Raw genomic sequence first — 22593 nt, 5'->3', positions numbered from 1 at the left:
ATAATTCTCCTGTGATTAAACCCAACAAAAGAACTAATCAATCCAGAGTGAACCCTGTATTTCTCTGGCATCCAAGTTTTACATTTCCACTTCGTTCTAGGAGCGATCACAAACATAAAAGTTTCACAGGTTGGAGTTAGAGGTCCACATGGTCATGATGAATGCCCCCAGGGCAACAAGCTTTTTTTTTTTTTTTGGGGGGGGGGGGGGGGGGGGCGCAGAAACATACTAACCTGTTTGTATATATCCATAGAGATACAGCGGGTTCCTCAAAGCATCATAATCTTGACTAATGTAAGTGGGCTACTGATTAGATAAAGGCTTTCGCTCTAGGCACAATTTTCACTCTTAGGGAACCCACTAGGTGACCAATCGTCTAAAGTTAAGGAGGTAATATCACTGTCATAACCATATAGGACAAACACAGGCACAATCACTTATAAATGTGTTAATTGCGGTATTTTTCTCCCCACACTTGCACAAACATTCTAAAAAAATGACACTAAGACCACACACTCAATTCAAAAGTAAAAGAACTCTCGATGCTGGAAGAGATTAGATTCAAATGGCAAAAGAGGCATAACTGTGTCCAACAAGAGAGAGGAAGAGTTCATGTGAACAGTCTTTTGGACAGAGATAGGACACCTATCAAAGATCTTCAGGCTTCAAAGTTTCAGGGTTTTCTAGTCTGAAACAGATCTACTGCACAGAAAAAGGCCTTTTATTTTTTCAAAAGACAGAAGATGTCTAATTCACAGTAAAAATCACCATCCCGGTCAAAGCAGACAAGCAAAAAGGAATATGAGAGACTAATCTATTTGTGAAAAAACGTCAATACATCACAGAACATTTAATATGCCTGCCTGAAGTCTAGTTGGGGCAATGGCAAGACACCTTACTATGGTTCACTTCAGATGTGGTAATAAATTAGAGCATTACACTTACTCGCAGATTGACAATAAAATCCACATAATCTACCACAATACAAAAATTAAAGTGAAACGTATGCAGCTTGCTTTGACCACACACTGCTGAAAGCTCTGATGTCCTTTCAGTAGAACTGAAGGGAAGCTCTAAAAGACGCAGGTAGGTGAGAAGTGAAGGAAGGGCTGCATAGCTTATAGGAAGTATGTTACAAGTAGAACAGCAAAGCGAGGTAGTGGAAGAACAAACGAGCCAAGTGCACGGAACATGTATAGGAAAAGCCAAAAGCAAGACATTCATTTTAAGCAGGTTAACACAGAAAGGTTCTATGTGGTGCCGCCAAGTACCCCCACAACAGCCTTTACAGCTACGAAGGCACACGAACCAGGTGTATCTGCAGAAGTGCATCATTTGACGTATTTCATAACACACAAGTAAGCAGCTTTTCCAAAACACAAAAAAACAAGTCTCGGACAGGTCCGTTGTGTGTATTTGGGTTTTTAGGGCCGAGAATGAATTAGAAGTCCCAATGCAAAAATAGAGATCCAGACTTGGGTACTGATCCCGTAAGTGAAATTTCTGCAGCAGTTAGGACTGGAGCTTAAAGATAAAGAGGCCACACGACCAATATCAGCCAAAACATCTTCCTTAGCCTACTGCAACATTTCACTAGGATTCGTCGTTTACACCTCAGCAAATGTCGACGTGACCCACTTCGCTATAAGATTTGAACCAGTGGTTTGGGGGAAGAATGGCGGTAGCAGTGGTAAGCTTTCTTTGGAGTGTATCTACAGAGAGGAAACAGGGATGGCTGGTAAACTCCTGCCCAGAACTTAGCAGAATGGACTGGGGCACACACTTATCTGCTCATACTTCCCATGGATTAGTGGTTCTTGTGCCTATTGATGAATGTGTGTAACAGAGGGTTGTCTTCAGCCTCGGGACGCATGTAGATTGCAATGTGTGAGCCTGAAAAAATGGGTTCCCCCAGGTCCCTATCAGGCTGGATCCCTTAGGAGATTTTATATCAATATGGATACAGAGTCAATAGGCACCCAGCCCATGAAGTCTCCCGCTCACCAGCCTAGCATGACTCAATGGCCTTCTTTAAATATTACCGTCGCTGGAAAAGGGGCACCAAATGACCAACGTTATTGCCGGGAAGAACAGGAGAGGAAGAACAAGCCTTATAAAATGAGGTCCTACCATGTAGTAGTGATCTACGTTCTCCCAACCTTTAAATGCTAGGGTGTTCAGCCAAAAAGCTCACCTGTATCTATATCTCTTATACCAAACAGGGCAGTCGAAAAAAACCTTGAGATAAAGGAACCTATATCTATGTTCCGCTTTTGCCTCCCCAAGTGGAGGAGGCTACAACTAACGGGACAATAACATCCATAAAAAAGAGAAACGAAAAAGTGGGGCCATGAAAAGACCAAAATGCTAGTCCACCAACGAGGACAGGATATTCTCACTCAATGGAAAGAGTAGGCAAATACCTGCTGCTCTCACCCATGAAAATGTCAACATTTAACAATGAAGGGTGAAGCTTAAGAGAACATTTACGTCTCTCCTATCTTTAGTCTTGCAATTTACCGTCCTAACTATAGCATTATGCTGTGCCTTACACTGTGTCTGGTTTACACTTCCTGACACTATACCGGCAACATAGATTTTTTTATTTTATTAAATCACAGACCAGAGATAGAACACACACTTTTAAACCAGTTTGAAATTAACAGGCAGAATATGAACTACAAACAGATGCAGGTATTAGAAGATGAGCACTGCTTGCAGACCAGACAACTAGCAAGTGTACAAATTTGTGCAATTGTTTAACTTGGATGGAAAAATTTAAAATGTTGAGCTATTCCTCTCAGCCCTCCATCACCTTCTGGGAACCAAACTCTCCTATTTATTGGTAAAAAGGTGTTTGGTATTAAAACATCTGTACAAAAAATAGCATCCACATCAGTATTTATTGGGGCATATTATTTTGCTCCAGGTGACAGGCCAAACATTTTTTCCACTACGATATTAAATTGAGTCCTCCAGCTATTTCCAATAATTAGCAATCCGTAATTCATAACTGCTGAATATATTTCATTTATAAATTTCTTCTAAACATTTTTCTTATGTAGTGAAGTTCTTAGTCAACTGTGCTGGAGATTTAGCCAAACAGGAGTTCAAGTTAAAACAAGAAAATCTTAGCAATTGAGTTTGGAGTATACAGTATGAAAACTCTGCAGCATCACTGTATTGTGTAGTTTAAGATTTGGATTCAAAGGAAAAAAAATAGTGCAGATCCACAGTAGCCATTGCACAATTGTGAAAAGGAACAGATTGTGGGTCTTATTACGAGTTCGATGGACGGTTTAGGCCGTCCGCCGAACTTCTGACAGGAAGGTTGCGCCATAGTGGCTACCTCCCCGCCAGGCCCATTAGTAGTTTTCCGCTAGGTCAGCAGGCGGAAACCTGAGTTTTCACCCGCTGGCCTAGTAGGAAACATCCTACAGAATTGTCTCTGGCTCGTAATCGAGGAAGCAGCAATGCTGTATGATGCAGGGTGCACCAAGCACCCTTGCAATGTTCACTGTCTTCAAAGCAAACAGTGAACATTTCGACGGTGCTAGCCAGGGAGGCCTCTGCACCCTTTCTCCGCCAGCCTTTTCATGGCAGTGCTACGCCATGAAATGGCTGGCAGAAAACAAGGTCATAATCCCCAGGGCGGTGCAGACTGTCCTACCGCCGCACTACCGCCATGGTCAAAATATGGTGCTAGGACCGCCATCCGCAAGACTGGCGGTCAAGTGACCACCAGCAGGCGATGTATGTAAATCAACTTAAACAACCAACAGCTTTATAAAAAAAAATATATATATATATATATATATATATATATATATATATATTTTTTTTTTTTTTTTTTCAGCGAGTGCAGGATAGAATGTGAAGCAAATTAACAACTAAAAATTGTCAGAAACCAGCAAAAAGAAAACTGTATCAACTCAAACTTCAGTATCATTTTAAACATGGAAAATATGAAACAAAAATGCAACTAAAAGACCTTTTTGAAGCAAGCATGACTTATCATTCACCACCCGTATATGGCAAGTTCAATCCCATACGCCACAATATAAACTGCCGCAATCATCAATGGTTCAATTGGTTAATGCAGTAATTATTTCTATAGACCCCCACAGCGGTTCTCTCTCTGTGTCCTTCCTGCTGCTGCGGCCCCGCCCCCCACGCGCGCTCATTCACGCTCCGCTTCCTCCTCACAGCTGCTCCTCCCTCCCATGTCCCCTTCTTTATGGCGGACGAGCCGCTGGAGCGCCAGAGGCAAGGCAGTCTGCGCCCGTCTGTGCCTGGACCGCACCCAGCGCCAGACCCTCTGGCCCCTCTGACCGCCACATAGCCCGACGCTGCTATGACGCCAACACCCTCCACGCCCTCAACGCCAGCCGATCAGCCACCTGCTTCTAGGCCACCCCGAAGCGCATCCACGGACCCTTCTGCCGGAGCTGCAACTTCACCAGCCCCCAAGCCGCCACCCCACCCACCAGAGTTAGACGCAACCACCTTAGATGCATCCTTCTCAACACCCGCTCCGTCCACAAGCATGCCATCGAACTCTGGGACCTTCTCGTCTCTTCCTCCTCAGACGTTGCATTCCTGATGGAGACCTGGATGACCCATCCTCGGCACCCAACATCGCCGTAGCCATCCCGGATGGATACAAGATCACCTGCAGAGACCGCACCAACAGACCGAGAGGAGGGATCACCATCGTCCACAGGAACACCATCAGAATCGCGACCAACACCGAAGACACCCTCAGCACCGCTGAACACCTGCATTTCCAAATCCACATCGATCCCAAGACCACCCTCAGAGGAACCCTCATCTACAGACCCCTCCGGACCTCAGCCGCAGTTCAGCGACTCCATCGCCGACATAGTCAGCACATAAGCCCTTCCCTCTATAGACTACATCCTCCTCAGAGACCTGAACTCCCACCTCAAAAACACCAGTGACAGCAACTCCACCGCCCTGCTCGACAACCTCGCTAACCTTGGACTCAAACAGCTCATCACGTCACCCACCCACTCTGCCAGACACACGCTCAGCCCCATCTTCTCCACCAGCAGCCACGTCATCTTCAGTCACACCACCGAACTCCACTGGACCGACCACCGCTGCATCCACTTCACCTTCGAGAAACCCACCACGGACCATCACCCGCAACAGATCCCCCGCCGCAGATGGAACAAGGTCACCGAAGACCAGCTGATCTCCACCCTCACCCAAGCCCCACCAGCCAACACCACAGACACCGACACAGCTGCCCGCAACCTCAGGCAATGGATCGACGACTGCACCAATGCTCTCGCCCGATCGGATAACCCTCCAACAACTGCACCGACAGAAAGGCCATCTGGTTCACTGCCGACCTCCAGGCTTCCAAACAGACGTGCCGAAGACTCGAGAAGAAATGGAACCACAAACAAACACCAATCACCCATACGGCCCTCAAGACCGCCAAGAGACCCTCCTTCAAAGAACGCATCGACAACAACGCGCATAATAACAAAGAGCTCTTCAACATCATGAAGGAACTCTCCACCCCCAGCACCAACGACATCACACCTTCAAAAGACCTCTGCGACTCCCTAGCCACCTTCTTTCACCACAAGATCACAGACATCCACAACAGCTTCAACACCAAGACCCCCCAACAGTTACCAACACCTCAGACTCACCACACCCCAGCCACACCAACCTCCTGCTCTCCTGGACCCACGTAAACGTCGATGATACCACCAAAATCATGAACATCATTCACTCAGGCACTCCATCCGACCCCTGCCCTTATCATATCTTGAACAGAGCAAGCTCCATCATCGCACCCCAACTCCGGATGATCATCAACAGCTCATTCGAGGCCGCCACCTTCCGGGAAAGCTGGAAGCACGCCAAGATCAATGCCCTAGTAAAAAAAAACAAGGCGGACCCAAAGGACATCAAAAACTACCGCCCCATCTCCCTGTTCCCATTCCCGGCGAAGGTCATTGAGAAGATCGTCAACAGGCAACTGACCCACTTTCGTGGGAAACACAACACCCTAGACTCATCCCAATCCAGCTTCCGCAGCAACCACAGCACCAAGACCGCCCTCATCGCTGCCACCGACGACATCAGGACCATGCTGGACAAGGGCAAAACCGCAGCCCTCATCCTCCTGGACCTCTCAGCCGCCTTCGACACCGTCTGCCACTGCACCCTACGCATATGCCTCCACAACGCAGGAATCCACTGAAAAACCCTGTACTGGATCACTTCCTTCCTCACTGGCAGAACCCTCCTTTCCGATCTGAAGCCACCAAAAACTTCTGCGGCGTACCCCAAGGATCTTCCCTCAGCCAGACCCTCTTCAACGCCTACATAGCACCGCTCGCCAACATCGTCCGATCTCACAACCTCAACATCGTCTCTAACGCCGACGACACCCAGCTGATCCTCTCCCTCACCAAGTACCCTGCTACCGCCAAAAACAATCTCCACGAAGGAATGAAGGCCGTCGCCAACTGGATGGAGAACAGCCACCAGAAACTGAACTCAGACAAGACGGAGATCCTCAGCTCCTCCCCCTCCGTCTGGGACTATTCCTGGTGGCCAACCACTAAGGGAGCCGCACCGACCACGCATGCAACCTGAGGTTCAACCTGGACTCATCGCTCTTCATGACCCAACAGGTCAACGCAGTCTCATCCTCCGCCTTCAACACCCTCCGCATGATCTACAGCTGGATCCCCACCGAAACCAGAAGGACGGTCACCCAGGCCCTCATCAGCAGCAGACTGGACTACGGCAACGCTCTCTACGCGGGAACCATGGCCATTCTCCAGAAAAAACTGCAACGTATACAGAACGCCTCCGCACGCCTCATCCTCGGCATCCCCTGCCGCAGCCACATCACAGCCCACCTGGGAGACCTCCACTGGCTCCCCGTCAACAAGAGGATCACCTTCAAACTCCTCACCCCACGCTCACAAAGCACTCCACAACGCCGGACCAGCATACCTCAACGATCGACTCACCTTCTACACCCCGAACCGACAGCTCCGCTCCGCCAACCTCGCCCTTGCCAACCTGTGGCTGACCAAGGATCTTCTGACCTTCAGGAGGCACCTCAAGACCTGGTTGTTCGAGCAGCAGCAGATCCCCCTTTCCCCCCCCTCCTCAGCGCCTTGAGACCCTCGCGGGTAAGTAGCGCGCTCTACAAATGTACTGATTGATTGATGCCATAGGATGAGGATTTCAGTGCTCCTGACCCATCCCTAGCCATCCTGCCACCCTAATGACCCCAGAGGGGAAACCCAAACCCCCTACAGGCACCCACTGACCCTTTTGGGGCAGGTGACGGCAGAAAACAAGAGAAGTTGCAGGCCCTCCAGGCGGACTGGTGTGGTGGTCCCAAGAAGGTGGTGACCTGATGAGAGGGGCTGAGTGGAGACCCATGCTTTGACCTGCTGTCACTGGACAAGGGTGCTGCAGGACGGCGAGTGAACCTGACAAGAGTGGGGGGACCGTGTGCGCACCCCTCCCCCCGATACAGCGGTAGCATGACATGAGCCCTGTGGATGCTGGAGGGCCTGGAAGCGTAGCAGCTTCAGGGTGCGGAGGTGTGAGGCAAGACGAAGGAGGTATGGAGAACAGCTAGTAGGCAGACAGTAGCGAAGGTCCCTGGGAGAGCCCTGCAGGTAAAGCACACTGCCGACTTCAGTGAGAAGCTGGAGGCGGATCAGCGCACCAGGAAGCCCCAAGATTGGCCGGGCCTCATGCGGAGAAACCGCAATGCTGCCTCCAAAACGGCGGCCTTTTGCCCCCCACTGGCTGACTTTTGGCCATTATTGGCAGCTGAGTTTTCACACAGGCCTGCTTCTGGGAACTACACACGGCGAATGGCACATGCATGGGCCGAACAGCTACCTAGCACCTGCTGCTCAGAGGATCGAACTTTGGAGCCTCCCCACAGCAAACCAAAGGAGTGGATGATTTGCCCCTGGTCAGCTTGTTATAGGCTACAAGGGCCAGATCGTGTTGTCAGGATGAAGAGCGAGCCCCCTGTCTCTGAACATTGATAAACAGCTCAAACGGGGGCTAGCAGACACACAAGTTAAAGCATTCCCCACCTCCTTGCTGCCTGGTCTCTTTTTGGGACCCCTTCAGGGCGGCCAGGCTTGGTGCGATCACCTACCATTTGGAGCACCTTTATTGAGGTCCCTTAATGAAGTGAGAGAAGGCTGCTTCTACCCCGAAGGACCTGGGTACTGGCGAGCGCATGGAGGAACCAGAGGGAAGTACAGAGAGCTGCGGGCCGTAGGTCCTTGCCCTTAAATTGTACTGCAGAGCAGTATTGCCGTGGTGTCACTGGTTTGGCCCTCAGGGTGCGGTTTACCTCGAGCTGCCTGACTCCCTTGCCCCCAGGGACCTGGTGGAGAAGGACACCAACTCACATTCGGTCGGCCCCCAGCAGGGGAGGGGGGATGCTACACTGCGATACAAGAAGCCACCCATCACAGATCTTGCGAAATGGGAAAGGCAACACGGAAGCGTGACCTGGTTGCGGGCATCCCTGCCAGGATGTAGACTCCAGCAGATACTCCGTGGCGACCCTCAGGAGGGGCTACAGGACAGTCTGCAGGCCATCACTGCCTCCAGAGAAGTGCAAGAAACTAGGATCAACCTGCTGGTGGCACATCACAGGAGCCTGGTGGAGAGGGTCACCAATGCAGAATGGACGGTAGCAGATATTCACCTGAATGTGACAACTTTAGGGGAAAGACTCATGCTCATGGAGAACAGAGTTCATTTACTTGGGCTGAAGACAGCGAAAATAGGTTGCAGGGGAATCATATATGAATTAATGGGCTCCCTCAGTGTGCGGAGGGGAAGAACACCCTATCCTTCTTGGAACACTGGCTGAGAGAAGAGGTGGCCCCGGGCTCTGGAACAGGGTCCCAGCCCGTTCGACCTCCTTATTAACCCCCCCCCCCCCCCCCAGGCCACTATGCCCAGTGGTGGCTTGGCTCCTCCATTAGAGACTGTCACTATATCCTTGCCCGAGCCAAGGAAGACATTAAAGTACGTAAGCATAAAGTTTTGATTTTTCCAGACTTTCCAAATAAAGTACAAAAGCAGCGAGCCACATTTGCTGATGCTAAGCGCCGACTCCTTCAGATGGGCCTGCAGTACTCAATGATGTTCACTGCATGCCTCCAAGTGGGGACCCTGAGGCACTGCAGTTTTTTTAATGCCTCAGGAAGTGCGGGACTGAACAGATATGCAACCACATGCTGGCCCCAGCCAGGGGTCCCCAAAATGAGCACAGCCTTGGCAAAAGCGGTGCAGAAGGGAGGTGCTCGGAGGAGCCTCGTCTGATGCGGAGGCGCAGAGGGACAACAACGTGTAGTGGAAGCGATGAGCGGGCGCCCGTCTCCACCTCTTCAATGGGAGCAGGTGAGGCTTGAAATACCGACCTATCCACCGCCAGTAGCTCCACCGGGCTTTCAGGTGAGGAACTACCTGCTGTCACACCGAGCACGGCGGACAAACTGTTCTGAGCCAAATGGGGTGTACTGAGACTTATCTTATGCCATCTGGTGGGGGATTGGGGTTACCTGTTTGACTTCCTTAACTTTGTATGAGGGAACATGATAGAATGACAGGCTGAGAACATGGGGTCATATGTTATCCTCCTACTCTTGGCAGCAGGTGGGGGAGAGCCCTGTGCGGTGTGGTTAGTTGGTCACTATCCTCATTGCCTTGTGGTTTCTATGGGTACTCCCACAAATGCATGGTAGTTATTTTTTTGGATGAGGGGGGCAGTCATGGGTATCCTGGAGTTGGGGAGGTTCCTATTGTTTGGCTGAGTGTTGCGGATCGCTGTGTGTTCTGAATGACTGTTCTTGGGCAGGTCGGAAGGCGCTATTTCTCGCTGGGTATCATGCCGCAGTCGCTAGGAACATTAGGGGGATGCATACTATGGTCAAGAAGCACCAAGTCCTTTCCTACCTGCATAGAGGTAGAGCACAGATAACACTGCTTCAAGAAACGGACCTCATAGTCAAGAAGTGCATAGTATTACCATGCAGATGGAGAGGGCAAGCCTATTATAACAATTATTCGGCCTATGCGAAGGGTGTTATGGTCTGGATTCGTCCTGGGGTCCCTTTCCAACATACTAGCCACTTAATTGACCCCACGGCCACTACGCTGTGGTTGAGGGGTGCCTAGACAACAGAGATATTGTTATAGGCAGGATCTGTAGCCCAAATGTAAGCCAAGTGACATTTTTTTCCGGACCTGTCCCAGGTGCTGCCCCCCTCCTCTTGACGGGGCAGTTATATTAGGAGGGACTGTAACTGTATTGCAGACCCGACACTTGATCGGTTGTACCCTCCCCTGCAGTACTCGCCAGTTAAACAGGAAGCCCGAGCGAACGCTAATTGGCAGACAGAATGGAGATTGCTGGATTCCTGGCACCTTTACCAACCAGGTGAGTGGAATTATTCTTTTTTTTTTTCTAACCTGCATGAACTCCATGTGCGATTGGATAACCTTCTTTGCCTCACCCTTGATGCATGAACAGGTCTGTACTACTGAATAGCTTTCTAAACCTTTTTCTGATCATAATCCCCTTCTATTGGACTGAGGTGGGAAAGGGCACGCACCCATATTCCTTCATGGAGGCTGTGTCTGGAGGCCCTGGAAGACCCCATTTTTTGCGACACAATCGGGGTAGCCATCACTCAATACTTAGAGGGGTACACTGGGACAGCTGCATCCCCTGAAATGGAATGGGACGTGTTCAAAGTGGTGCTCAGGGGTTGGTGTATTTCAGAGTCTGTGGGAGTCAGGAAGACCCTGCTGTAGGTCTTGGCCTCTGAGGATGTGTTATCAGCACGTGAACCATACAGGCCTGGTCACCTAGAAATACAAGCAGACCTTCTCAAGGCAAAAGAAGATAGCAGAAAAGGTTGAGAGGCTGCCCGTTTTGATTATCGGAACTATATGGTGCACACTGTCCGCATTGCTAGCGAACCTGGCCAAACGTGGATCAGTGATTGATGAGCTGGACACAGATAAGGGTCTCAGGGTGTACCACCAAGAGGACATCGCAAATTCTACAAAAATTATGCTGCACTCTACAGCAGCACTAAGCATAATTCAGTGGCTGCCATTGGCGCCTTTCTGGCATCTCTGAACCTCCCCAGGATCCATACGGGGAAAGCTGAAGACCTGGGAGAGGATATCACCCTCCAAGAGATCAGAGCCACTGTTAAAGCCATGGCCCAGGAAAAAGCCATCTGGGACAGGCGGATTCCCAGTGGAATTCTACTCTGCTTATGCGAGGAGCTAGGTCTCTAGGTTGGTAGAGCTGTGTAAAGTCAGCCAGAGACACAGGACTGCTGCCACAATCTTCCCGAGAGGCCCTGGTCGTACCCTTGTCAAAACCAGGAAAAGCGGCCCATAACAAACAAGTCTACCAGTTGATATCTATACTAAACACTAATTATAAAACATTAAGTAGGATTCTGGCAGCCCGCCTCCTACCACATATGCGCAGTCTTACACCTAGGGACCAGGTGGGCTTTATACTGGGCCGTAACACAGCTCATAACATTCGTAGGCTCTTCACGATCTTGGAGGTAAATATGTATAATGGAGCAGATGCTGAAGTCTTCACTGTAGATATAGAGAAGGTCTATGATAGCCTGGATAGGCCATTTCTATATATCGTTATGGCATACTTTGGCCTGGGCCGGGGTGCATTGCTTAGACGCAGTGGTTCTACATGGACTCTACAGCAAGGGGTCGGACTTGGAGCACAATCTCGGAGAGCTACAGGGTAGAGAGGCACTACACAGGGTTGTCCCCTGTTGCCTCTGTTATTCACCCTGGCATGTTACGCCATGACTGGAGACGCCCATTAGGGCCTTGTGGTTGACACTAAGACCAACCATAATCGAGCAGTATGCAGCTGATCTGTTGGTATCTCTAAACGATACAGAGACGGGCCTGCGGAATGCCCAGAACCTGTTGGAGCGCTTAGGGTACCTATTAGGCCTCTGCATCAACTGGAGTAAATCCATCCTGTTTCCTACGCAGACTTCCAGAGCCTCTGCAGAGGAACTGGGGGCGCTGCAGTGGGAGCCTCACCTGGGAGTTCAGGTTTGTCACGAAGCGCCCCCCTCCGACCTACTGGAGGGTATTGTAGGTAGGGCTGTTCGAGTTCACAGGGCCAGTGCTGCTTTTTGTAGGATGTTTCCATTATCTGTAGCGGGACAGGTGGCATTACTGAAGATGATTGCTTTCCCCCAATTATTGTACTTCTTTATGACCCTCCCAGTTTGGATCTCTGGGGCATTCTTCCAGGACATCGACAAGATTGTCACGAGTGTCCTCTAGGGCTCAGGGCGCAGGAGAGAGGCACTGTCCACAGTCCGATGACCAATGGCTAGGGAAGGAGGACGTACCCGAGTTCGAATCCTACTACTTGGCAGCGCAGCTACAATGGTTTACGCAATGGGTAGCGTGCACACCTACACCAGGGAGGGAGGTGCCTCCTTCTGCCCAAAGAGCCACCAGGTTGGCTAGATCACTACTTAGGCCTCCAAGCCCTAGTGCTGTCAACACCACTGAATTTCAAGTGCTGCGTCACTACTGAGTTCGGAGCCTGCAGAAGGTGAGAATGCAGATCCCGTAGTCCCCTGATATTCTGATGAGGTTCCTTGAAGAGCTCCCACACGGAGGAGATTGGAGCAGGTTAGCAGAATGGGTGGCGGGGGCATCAAAGATGGGGGGGGGCCCGTTTAAGACCAAGGTGCTCCTACCTTCTGAAGACTTTCGCCTGGGGTATGATTTGCCCCAAGACCACTACCTTTTGCCCAAGGTAATGAAAGTAGCCATTTGCAAACATTAGAAGATAGGTGTGGCGGAACCACCACAGGTGGCGTGCTGCCAGTATGTGGTGTCAGTTTCAAGGATCCACAAGGCTGTTATGGGTTTATACAGATGGCTTCAAGGGGACATACTCCTACCCTTGACTGACCTGAGGGCCCGCTGGGAGGCAGATTTGAGTATTAACATAGCAGAGCGAGACTGGTAGACCTTTCTGGAACGTGCGGCAAAGGTGTCTAGGAACGCCAGGTTTAAACTTATCAATTTCTATGTACTACATAGGGCGTACTTCAGAGAATCAACCGGTACTTTGCCTTGGCTGATGCAAAGTGTCCCCAATGCAGAGAAGTGAGGGCTGAGTTCTTTCCTATGTTTTGGAGTTGTCCCAAACTAATTAGTTTATGAGAGAGTCACCACTGAGAGAGAGGTGATGTGCACCCGCACTGCCTATTAAGTTGGTTTACGCATACCACAGAGACCAATGTCATGAGCAAATTCCAGGCCTTGGCTCTTGTCCTTGAGAAGAGGGAGACTGCCAGGAACTGGGAAGCCCCAAAGGAAACCTGGGTGGCAACGTGGAAGAGGAAGATCGTTAAGTGGGTGGGTTACGAAAGTGGGGTGAGGCTTCGAGAAGGCAGGGCCCCATTGACATAGTCAGGGCATGGGAAAAGCTAGAGGGCTCTTTGCAGCAAAATGAACTCCCTACTACTGAGGAGACCTGAAGCATCCACCCAAACCTGATGACAACCGTGGGAGGGCAACTCTTGGCCAGGGAAATATATATGGGCATGACCCAGAGACTGGACTTCTCAGGGCGACTGAACAGCAATTCGACACCAACTAGGCTTTCCTCTGTCAGTACATTATTATGTGCATCCTGCAGGTGCAAGGCAATCACAGGACACACACCTGGAGGGGGAGGGATTAATGGCGTGACTGCTGGAAGCTTGAGTGAGAGAGGCACAACCAACTTCTGGCCTATGCACCCATCACTAGTTAAGTGCTCAATTTTTCTAACAATGACTGTATTGATGGGTTATTAATACTACTATGTGACTACTGTAATACTGTGTAGAGTTATAGGCATGCAATGTTTTGTTTTTTTTTGGGGGGGGGGGGGGAGTTGATGGGCTATGTACATTTCTGTCAGAAGAATTGCAATCAAATGTTTCTTTAAAAAAAAAAAAAAAAAGCTGCTGTCCATACTCCACCACTTACAATGAACTACAAACAACTTCATTTCATGAGGACTCCCATCTTTCCACGGAGAACTGTGAGGAGGGGTCTCAGAATTCATATGCCCTAAAGTATGGGCAATAGACATAAATAAAAACCCATTTAAGTCCTAAAGCAAAAATTGGCATATACTCTTCATATGTAATCAGTGTTTTTAAAGGTCACCCACCAAAGTTGCAGCCAACAAGAGAGCTCAGTATGTTATGTGTATGCTGTTGAGATCAGAAGGAAAGTCATAGGATCCATGTTGCTACAGTCAATATAGTAAGCATGATTGATTAGTACCCTTATAAAATTGAATATTTGCAGTTATTTGACGCAAATACTTTTCCTTAATTCACAATACGTTATTTAATAACGTTAATTTGTAAAGCATGCGCTGAGGAATCATGGTGTTGTGTTGGGAAATAAAGAAGGGCTGAACTAAGACTTGGTTGTAAAGAGCTGGGTTTTTAGGTCCTCCCTAAACCAGCGCAGGGCGGTCTGTGAGTTTAGGTACAGAGAGAGGCTGTTCCAGAGTGTAGCAGTGTCGCCAATGAAGCTCCTGACACCCAATTTTGCCAGCTTACACAGGGAATTGTGACGTTTTTAGCTAAACTCTCCACTATAGCTTCATTTCATAATTATTCACCAAGAGTAGTACTCTCCACATTAGAAGATATTCCACTTCCTCCAATGGGTCTCAATAAAATGTAGTAGCAGAGAAGTAGTGCTACAATCATGCAGAAAGGTTGGTTAGAAACACTGTTTCGTTGAGTAAAAGGCCTGGCCTCTAAATGCAAGATTTGTACAGAACGAGAGGCTGAGGTTTTCGCTCAACAAACAAAAAAAGACAGTTAATTTACTTTAAAATACCGCGAGGCCACCAAGCCAAAACCTTAACAAATCGCAACCTGCTAACTGAATGTAAATATAAGCAACCGGCGCACAGCAATGAAAAAAAACAATATTCAAGAGCTGTACCTCGAAAGTCACTGGCATGACCATTTTATGCCACTAAATAATCTGATGTCTCTTTCCTTTCCTTAAGGAAGATTTCCAAAGCAGGTGAGGTTTTTGGGCATTTATGCCTCCACGATAGTCATAAACAGACCAGATACCGTTTATAGGTAAATCTGTAAATAACGTAACCCCTCTACTCCCAGGAGCGTGTATTTTACCCCTCTAAAACCTAGGAACACCATCCAGACGCTTGCATAGTTGCACCCTCGGAGCGCCTGAGAGCAAGGCAAGGTATGTAGCAAATATCAGGATATATCTTCATATACCCAAAGCATTCACAAACCAGACACCTACACAGATGCACCCCTTGGCCTGCCTGCAGCAGGTATATGATATCAGATCCCATGGTATGTCTTCATTTACCCGAAGCTTTCACAATCCACATGTACAGTGGAACCCTAGACTAACTGGACGCAGGCTGTATACTATATTTCAGGGCAGGTATGTATACAAGTACAGCAATTAACAAAGAGACAAACACGGGAGAAAGTAGTCTCCCCCTCCCCCCGCCTCCAGAGGCAGCACAGGGTCAGTGCAGAACAACTAAAGATGTGTAACGACTATGCATCCTGCGATACAGACCAAAGCTATTTTTCTTAGGGCTATTTGAGAGATAGGCCTGCTGTCTAGGGTCGAGGTCTATCCAATCACTAAAGGCTGGCGGACATCTGCGGTCCCAGGTCAGCCTATAAAACGTTCAGTCTACGGGATGGCTTTTCTGTTCAAATAAGTTTAGCGGGCAAATAAAAACACCGGAATATAATTGCTCACCATGATTTTGCCTGCAGCTAAAAATTCTCAATTTCGAGCGCATATGCAGATCGAAGCAGTTCAAAACAGGAATAATGTGTACAGAAGATCGCACGGATGCTCCAAAAGGGGAGCAGGAATAACAGATGTCTCCTGGTTACGAAGGTAGTCATTAAACCACAAGATCACCGCTGCCAAGAGGCACACTCGACCCTGTATGGGCCTCAGTAAGCGTGGGATTACCCGGCAGCCACGGGGGCTGTCCAAAGGTGGCCCCCACAGGGCGCCAGTGCGGGCCAGCCTCTTGTGAAAACATTTCCACCAGAAAGGAGCCCGGGCGCCAGCACATGCAAAACCCTCTTACAAAGCGCTACCTTGTTTCTATCCGTGGAACACGCTCCACGTGGAACTGCCACACACAGATGTCTTTCAGTAGCACGCCTCGTACAACACCACATTAAGGACAAAGCGTGCACAGTAGGGTCAGATATTCCATGGGAAGAAAGCATCCACTGTTTAAATCCATGTGTAACCTGAGCATCAAGGGTTCAAAACTGGTGGGTCTAATCACTGGTTCATCCCAACGAGGTCGATAAAACGAGCGACATTGAGCTGAGTAATGTGATCCATCTACGTACTGAGAAAAAAACCAGACAAAATAGGCGCACAAATTATTATATCAGCAGCTTTGCTAGGTTTTCAGGGCCACTAAGGCACATCCGCCTCCTGCATTTAAAATAGCGCTGATGCTGGTGTTCAGACAATTTCTAAAAGCTCACAACGTTGTGAAATGTAGCATTTTGTGATGTCAACATTTTGTGATCCGGCACATCACCCAATGTCGCCAGCTGGGATTAGAGCTCCGGTGTCTTGGCCCCGTGGGCACACAGTCACATATTGGCCCTGAACCTTATTAGCTCTGCCGACGCCATCTCCGGCCTTTTCGGGAAACACTGCCCTGCAGCCTGGACCCTCTCCGGAAGCAGAGCAGCCTCTTCCAGCTGCAAATCAACAGCCAAGCCCCTCGCACCTCCCCCATTTCAGCACTCGCCCCGCCTCCCGGGAAGAGCATCCTGGACTTCCCAGAATCCAACGACATCACACCGCTGCCAAAACTGGGAAGTTTATCTTTCTCTGTTCGGCATAACTTCCCATGGTGCAAGCGGTTCCTACCCGTGTTGTACAGATACACATGTATTGTTCTATAGCCCTTTTCTGATTAACTCACTACTGTCGGTGATGTTATTCTGTTGCAAACGAGCCAAAATGAATGCCTTCGGCAATAGAGACAGAAACACAGTGTGGCAAATATGTTGGTTTCCCCATTTTCTGTTACTGATAATGGTTTCACTGCGATCTCTCCATTTTCGACACTACTTGTGGAACAGCTCAAAACGTCTCCAGAAAGCTTCAACTACGGAAAAACGTATTTTATCGGGTTACCAAAATTCTTTCACATTGAAGCACAGCAAAGCTTCACAGATAAAGCCGGGTTTAGTGATAATACTGCAAGACTCCCTCTAACTTCCAGAGGTCTCTGGTGTCTCGACCAGAAGGTTTCCTAACTAAGTAGCCAGGAGGGAGTGACGGCCAGAAACAATGCTTGAGCAGGCCATTCCTCGATATCTCAAATGACACATTAACGGCTGGGTTAGTTACGACTCAGAAATGGCTCATTCGACCCCATGAGAGAACCATTCCACAGGCTTCTGCTGACCCCGGAAGGCGGAAGAGGATTCGTCCCACCAACTACACAACTTTGATACGTTATAGCAATCTGTACAGCTTGCATTTATTTGCTGCAGCGCGAATTTACGCTGGCGATTCTTGGCTAGCCATTAGTGCGTGACCACACTTGCCCAGAGCTATTTGGAATGTGCATTGCGCCCCACATGCCTGCGGTACAGGTGGCTCCCAACTTGGCCTCAATGCGTCTCCCAGATCACTTTATCTCGCCAAACCACATTTGCCATTGTTTGCCAAAAGAACTATGGTGTAAAAAAGCAACAACGTCAGAATAAAACCATAATATTTACTGAAAATGATCACCCTGAAACCTTTCATAAAGCCTGGAGTTCGTGTTGTTTTTCAGTGTACATTACACAAGAAAATTCCTCACGCAACATTTAAGGCCAGAGTAGAACAGGGTGAAATGTCTGCAATGCGCAGTATCTGATCTCAAAGCTTATGCGGTTACAGATGCCCTGAAGTGATAAAAGTAAGGGTGTAACATGCCAAAACATATATAATCCTCCCTTAGTAATCACTTTAATATAGCAACGGTGGATAAACTTGTAAAGCAGGTGGTAACGTGAAAGCAGGTGAAGAGGCTTCTACAGCCAACATGCAAGGAAGGGCATTCATATATCTCAAGGTCCACCAGGTAACTATGAAACCATTCCAATAAAAAGTTATGGTGCATATAATTTAAAATAGCGGTTTCCATCATAGGACGAGGACAGCCTGGGCCATGCCAGGATAATCGTTACATAAATTAGTACAATTTACATTACATTGTATGCACACGAACATCCTGAAACTCTAAAACTGATCCAGCCACCCTGGGCCCATACTGGACACCCCTTAAGTATAATACGAAAGCATGGCCCAAATACGAGTGCCATCAGCAAGTAACTATTCTGGTAAGAAAGAAGGAGTGGACGCAAATAACTCATACTGACCTGTCCGTGACCGCAGCCTGTGTGCCACTCATTGGGGCCCTCAGCAAATTCCGCTTCTTATCCAATTAGCATTGTAGTGCAAATAATGTCAACTAGGCTGCTTTCTGGTTGGATCTTGTTCTGGTGGATGTGTACAGCTCCCTTTAAAGCATTGACGAATTGTCACCAAATGACAACAATTGTTACCGGAGAACTGAAAGGTGAAAATTCAAAAATCCAACAGGTTCCCTTGTTAAGGTTAGGACCACAAATAGCAGTGAAACAGGCGACCACCACCACTTTATCAATCAGAACAGGTGGAACAAATCTCACAGCAATCACCAAGACATGTTGAGTGCGTACAAAACATCCAGAAAAGGCACTATGCGCAATGCTCCGGAGATGCAAAGGCCTGGATAACAATTTTCCCTGTACAGTTTGAGTGTAGTCTCTGTTCCTTTGGCATCCAACAACTTCACATTTAAGAAGTAAAAGTTGTTCTTTCAGACTAGAATTTGCAAGCAGGTGGTCGATACTATAAGTGTTTCACAATGCACTCCAGCGATGATATCTCAATGAGCTGTGGTAAACAATCGGGCATAATTTTCTTAGTCCAGAAATGCTTTTGTAGAATAATCCGTACTTCGGTCAATGGTGGAAATTGAGGCCAACTGGTCTTCAGAATGGCTGATGGTCTATGTGCTGCTATCTCTGGGGTTACAATGAGTTTAGACTGCTGTGTGCTTCTGTGTCTGTAGCACTCTATCTGCTTGCCCTGCTGCAGATACACAACGTGTAATGGAGTAGGATTGACTAGTTAATAAGCAATAATTGAACATCTGATTTAATATCCTTGATGGACAAATCCTTCCTCAAGAATAACAGCAGCGTCTACCTAATTCCAAACCAGTGTGCCTTTTCTCCACAGGCCCGTTTTTTCACCCGTCCTAATATAAATGCCATAAAATTCTGAACATTCAATGTATTCAAATTACTCTTTCCCTTAAACTACTGGAAAAAACGAACTGCCTCCTGCCTGTTTGACTAGACATTCTATTAAGTAACCTGCCAACCCAGACAACAATCTTACACCCTGATCAGTGCTAATGACCCAATTTCCCTGCTATCAGTTATAAGACGCTAAAGTCACTGGCGGCTGGGAGTGACTGTTGTGTACTATAGTAGATAACTGCCGCACTGTCGTCTTGTAGTCAGGTGACCTCAATTTGCTTTAAGACTTTTAAGGGGTTTGAGAATTTACATTGCCCCTATTATCCTCTCCATTAAATAGTTTTCTATTTACTTTTGGTCACTCGGATTGCTGTTAGAGGTTTGAAAGTGTCCGTCTCGTCTTGATAGAAGGTTCCTCCTACCTCCTAATATAAAGGTTAACCAGTCCTATTCACTCCTGTTACGCGTGTTTTTACCCTTTCTCGCTGTACCACTGCCCTCTGATGTTACGCGGGTGGCAGCCCCTCCTATGTAAGGATATCCCAAATCTTCTACAGTTGTAAGAGACTTGCCCTATGTAAACCTCTGTTTGTTTTGTCGCCACTTCGCTCCTCCCCCGGGGGTCTTCCCTCTCCACACAGGTTTCTGTAACAGTATTGGTGGACCACTGAGGAACTAACTTCAGTTGTCCAAACCGGGGGTCACCTGGTTTCTCCTATTATTAAAGAGTCTTTCCTCTATCCACACCTCCCCCGTAAACCGCCTCTCCCACTTGATGCTCAAAGGTGGGTAAAGGAATCTTAACTCTTATTATGAAGGATCGGCATTGCACAGAATTTGATAAGGTACTATCACCTAGCCGGAGTCTCCTCACTCCAACTGTCCTCGAAAGTTGTCGCTCCTCACTTCCTGCAACAGGAAAACGACAGGCTGCTCCTAAAAAGGAGGGGTCTCATAAACTGTCTACTTCAACAGTCCACTCTCTTAGTTGCTTCAGTTATAAAGAGCCTTGCTTTTCCCCACACATTTTGGGAGGTTCCCACTTACCAATGCAGTGACGATCTCAGCGATTGTCACTGTAAACACTTCACTGCTGTGGAGCCCTAGCTTCTACAGTTAAGCGTGCCATAACTAAACACTTCTTCTAAAGACTGTTCCCCCCACTTGCTTCAGTGATGCGGGGTCATCCTTCTGCCAAACCCTTTAGCAGGGTGAAGTCGCCTCTTTTCCTTGCTGTTACGGGGGTTCCAAATATTAGGGGTATCGTCAATGTACACACCTTTAGGAACGGGGTGCCCCTAGCTGCTTTTTTTCAGTGAAGCTACCCCTGTCCTCGTTGATCTGCGCTCGCCGCCCGCTCCACGGGACTCTCCTCCTTCTGCGGGCTCTGCCCGGGTCACACAGCCTCTGCACCCCCTGGCCGGTGCCCCTGCTCCATCCCCCGGCTGCAGCTGCTCAGAGAGGGCGCCGGTGATCCTGGAGCCGCATCGCTGCTGCCCCCGGCACCGCTGGTCCCGCTTCCGGTACTCCGGAGCCGCTTCCGGTGCCACTGGAGCCGCTTCCGGTCCGGCTGGTTCTGGTCCCGGTTCTCGTGCCTCTGTTTTCCCTGCCCTGGCTCCAGAGACGCTTCACCTCCAGGGATCCCTCCGCCGGTAGTGGGAAAGGAGTGCGGGAGTGGGTGGGTGGAGCTTGAACTGCGAAATGAAGCAGAGTCAAGGGAAAAGAGATGGGAAGTTGGCGGAGAAGAGAAAGGGACTGTCGTGTGAAGTTTAACACAGCTCGTGTGAGCTGGAAAGATGCGACATAAGGTGGAGAGAAGTGGTGCAGGGAAGTGAGATGCTGAATATATGGTAAAGTCGGGGTAGAGTAACGGGATCCGGTCCAGTGTCATACAGTTCGTGAGAGAGGTGGGGTGAAAAAAGTCTGAAATCTGGAAATCGGGATATTCCACCAAAGTAGCCACAGGACACAATTTTGCATCGATCACGAGGCATAGAATGACTTAATTGGTCTCACAAAAAGAAAGCCATTAGGCGTTATGGTGAAGTTAAATGCAAATTTATATGCAATATCACCGGAGTTGTTCTGATAAGGGATGATAACTTATCCTAGCACGGGAAGACCTTTAAAAGTTGCACCCACCACTCTTCCGTGATCAGTCAACCATCTCTGAAAACCAGGATATGTACTAAATATACTGAAATTAGCCCTGAGATCAGGTAGGGCTCGTCAAGAGTGGGAGCTCGGGGGGCCTTGCTCCCCCACCTTTTGGGAAGCACGAAAGAGTGTCTGTCAGGCTGAGCAAAGGTTAGCACTAAATGTGCAGGCATCTGGTTGCCTGAGCTGAACTTTGCCAGACTGAGGATTTCACAGCCCTGTAGGCATGACCTCCCCAGCGCCGCAAAGCTCTTCAAGGTGCTCCCCCTCATGACAAGGGGGCACGTCACTGATAAACGTGAACCTGAGAGCTTCAGTTTCAAGCCCTGAAGTGCCAGGGTCAAATTTCCATCAGTGACACCTTATCACAGAGTAGGTTCAGCAGTCTCACTGATCCCATACTACTCTGTGACGAGTGAGGAACTGCTGCCCAGGGTCAGCCAATGAGAGGAGACAATAACCCCCCCTCCCCTTCCAGGAACCTCTGGGGTTTATCTCCCACCTTCCGAGATCACCACCTCAGTGTCTTTTTTTAAAAATTTGGTCTGTGCATGTGTCTGTGTGTGTGTATATGTGTATTAGTGCGTGCATTATGTGAATTGGTGTGTGAATGTGCTTGTGAATGAGGTGTTTGTGTATATGCTTGTGAATGTATGGGTGTGAGTATGTATGTGGTTGTGTTGCCTGTCTGCTCCCCCACCTGCTCAATTTACCAGCTGCCACTGCCCAGGAACAGGGTTCGACTGGCCTTTTTTTTCTATGGGGTATTTTACCAGTGGGCTGTACCCACTAGAGGTTGGTTTTGAAAGCCCAGGGCTGGTGCTGGCACCAGTGTCACTTTCTCCAGCTCCCCGAGATTAATTGCAGAAGGCAGATGGACTTGAAGAGAAAGAGGTAATGAGGGTTAGAAAGGAAGGGAGAGAGAGAGAGCGAGCAATCTGAGTGG

General features: G+C 48.6%; 1 protein-coding gene across 4 annotated transcripts in view; it reads right to left on the bottom strand.

Moving 5' to 3' along the window:
• ARHGEF12 (Rho guanine nucleotide exchange factor 12) overlaps window positions 1-21126 on the bottom strand; it is a 794162-nt gene extending 773036 nt beyond the window's left edge. For 2 of the 4 annotated variants that reach the window (XM_069224871.1, XM_069224872.1), the window contains exon 1: window positions 18561-21126. In XM_069224871.1, coding sequence (XP_069080972.1) covers window positions 18561-18592 — 32 coding nt within the window. In that variant the 5' untranslated portion in view covers window positions 18593-21126. The remainder of the gene's footprint in view (window positions 1-18560) is intronic. The other 2 variants (XM_069224873.1, XM_069224874.1) reach the window with 1 other exon arrangement.
• Between the last annotated feature and the right edge of the window lie 1467 nt (window positions 21127-22593).

Source organism: Pleurodeles waltl, chromosome 3_1, assembly GCF_031143425.1.
Source record: "Pleurodeles waltl isolate 20211129_DDA chromosome 3_1, aPleWal1.hap1.20221129, whole genome shotgun sequence".
NCBI classification, from domain to species: domain Eukaryota; kingdom Metazoa; phylum Chordata; class Amphibia; order Caudata; family Salamandridae; genus Pleurodeles; species Pleurodeles waltl.
This window is presented reverse-complemented; position numbering and strand designations above follow the sequence as displayed.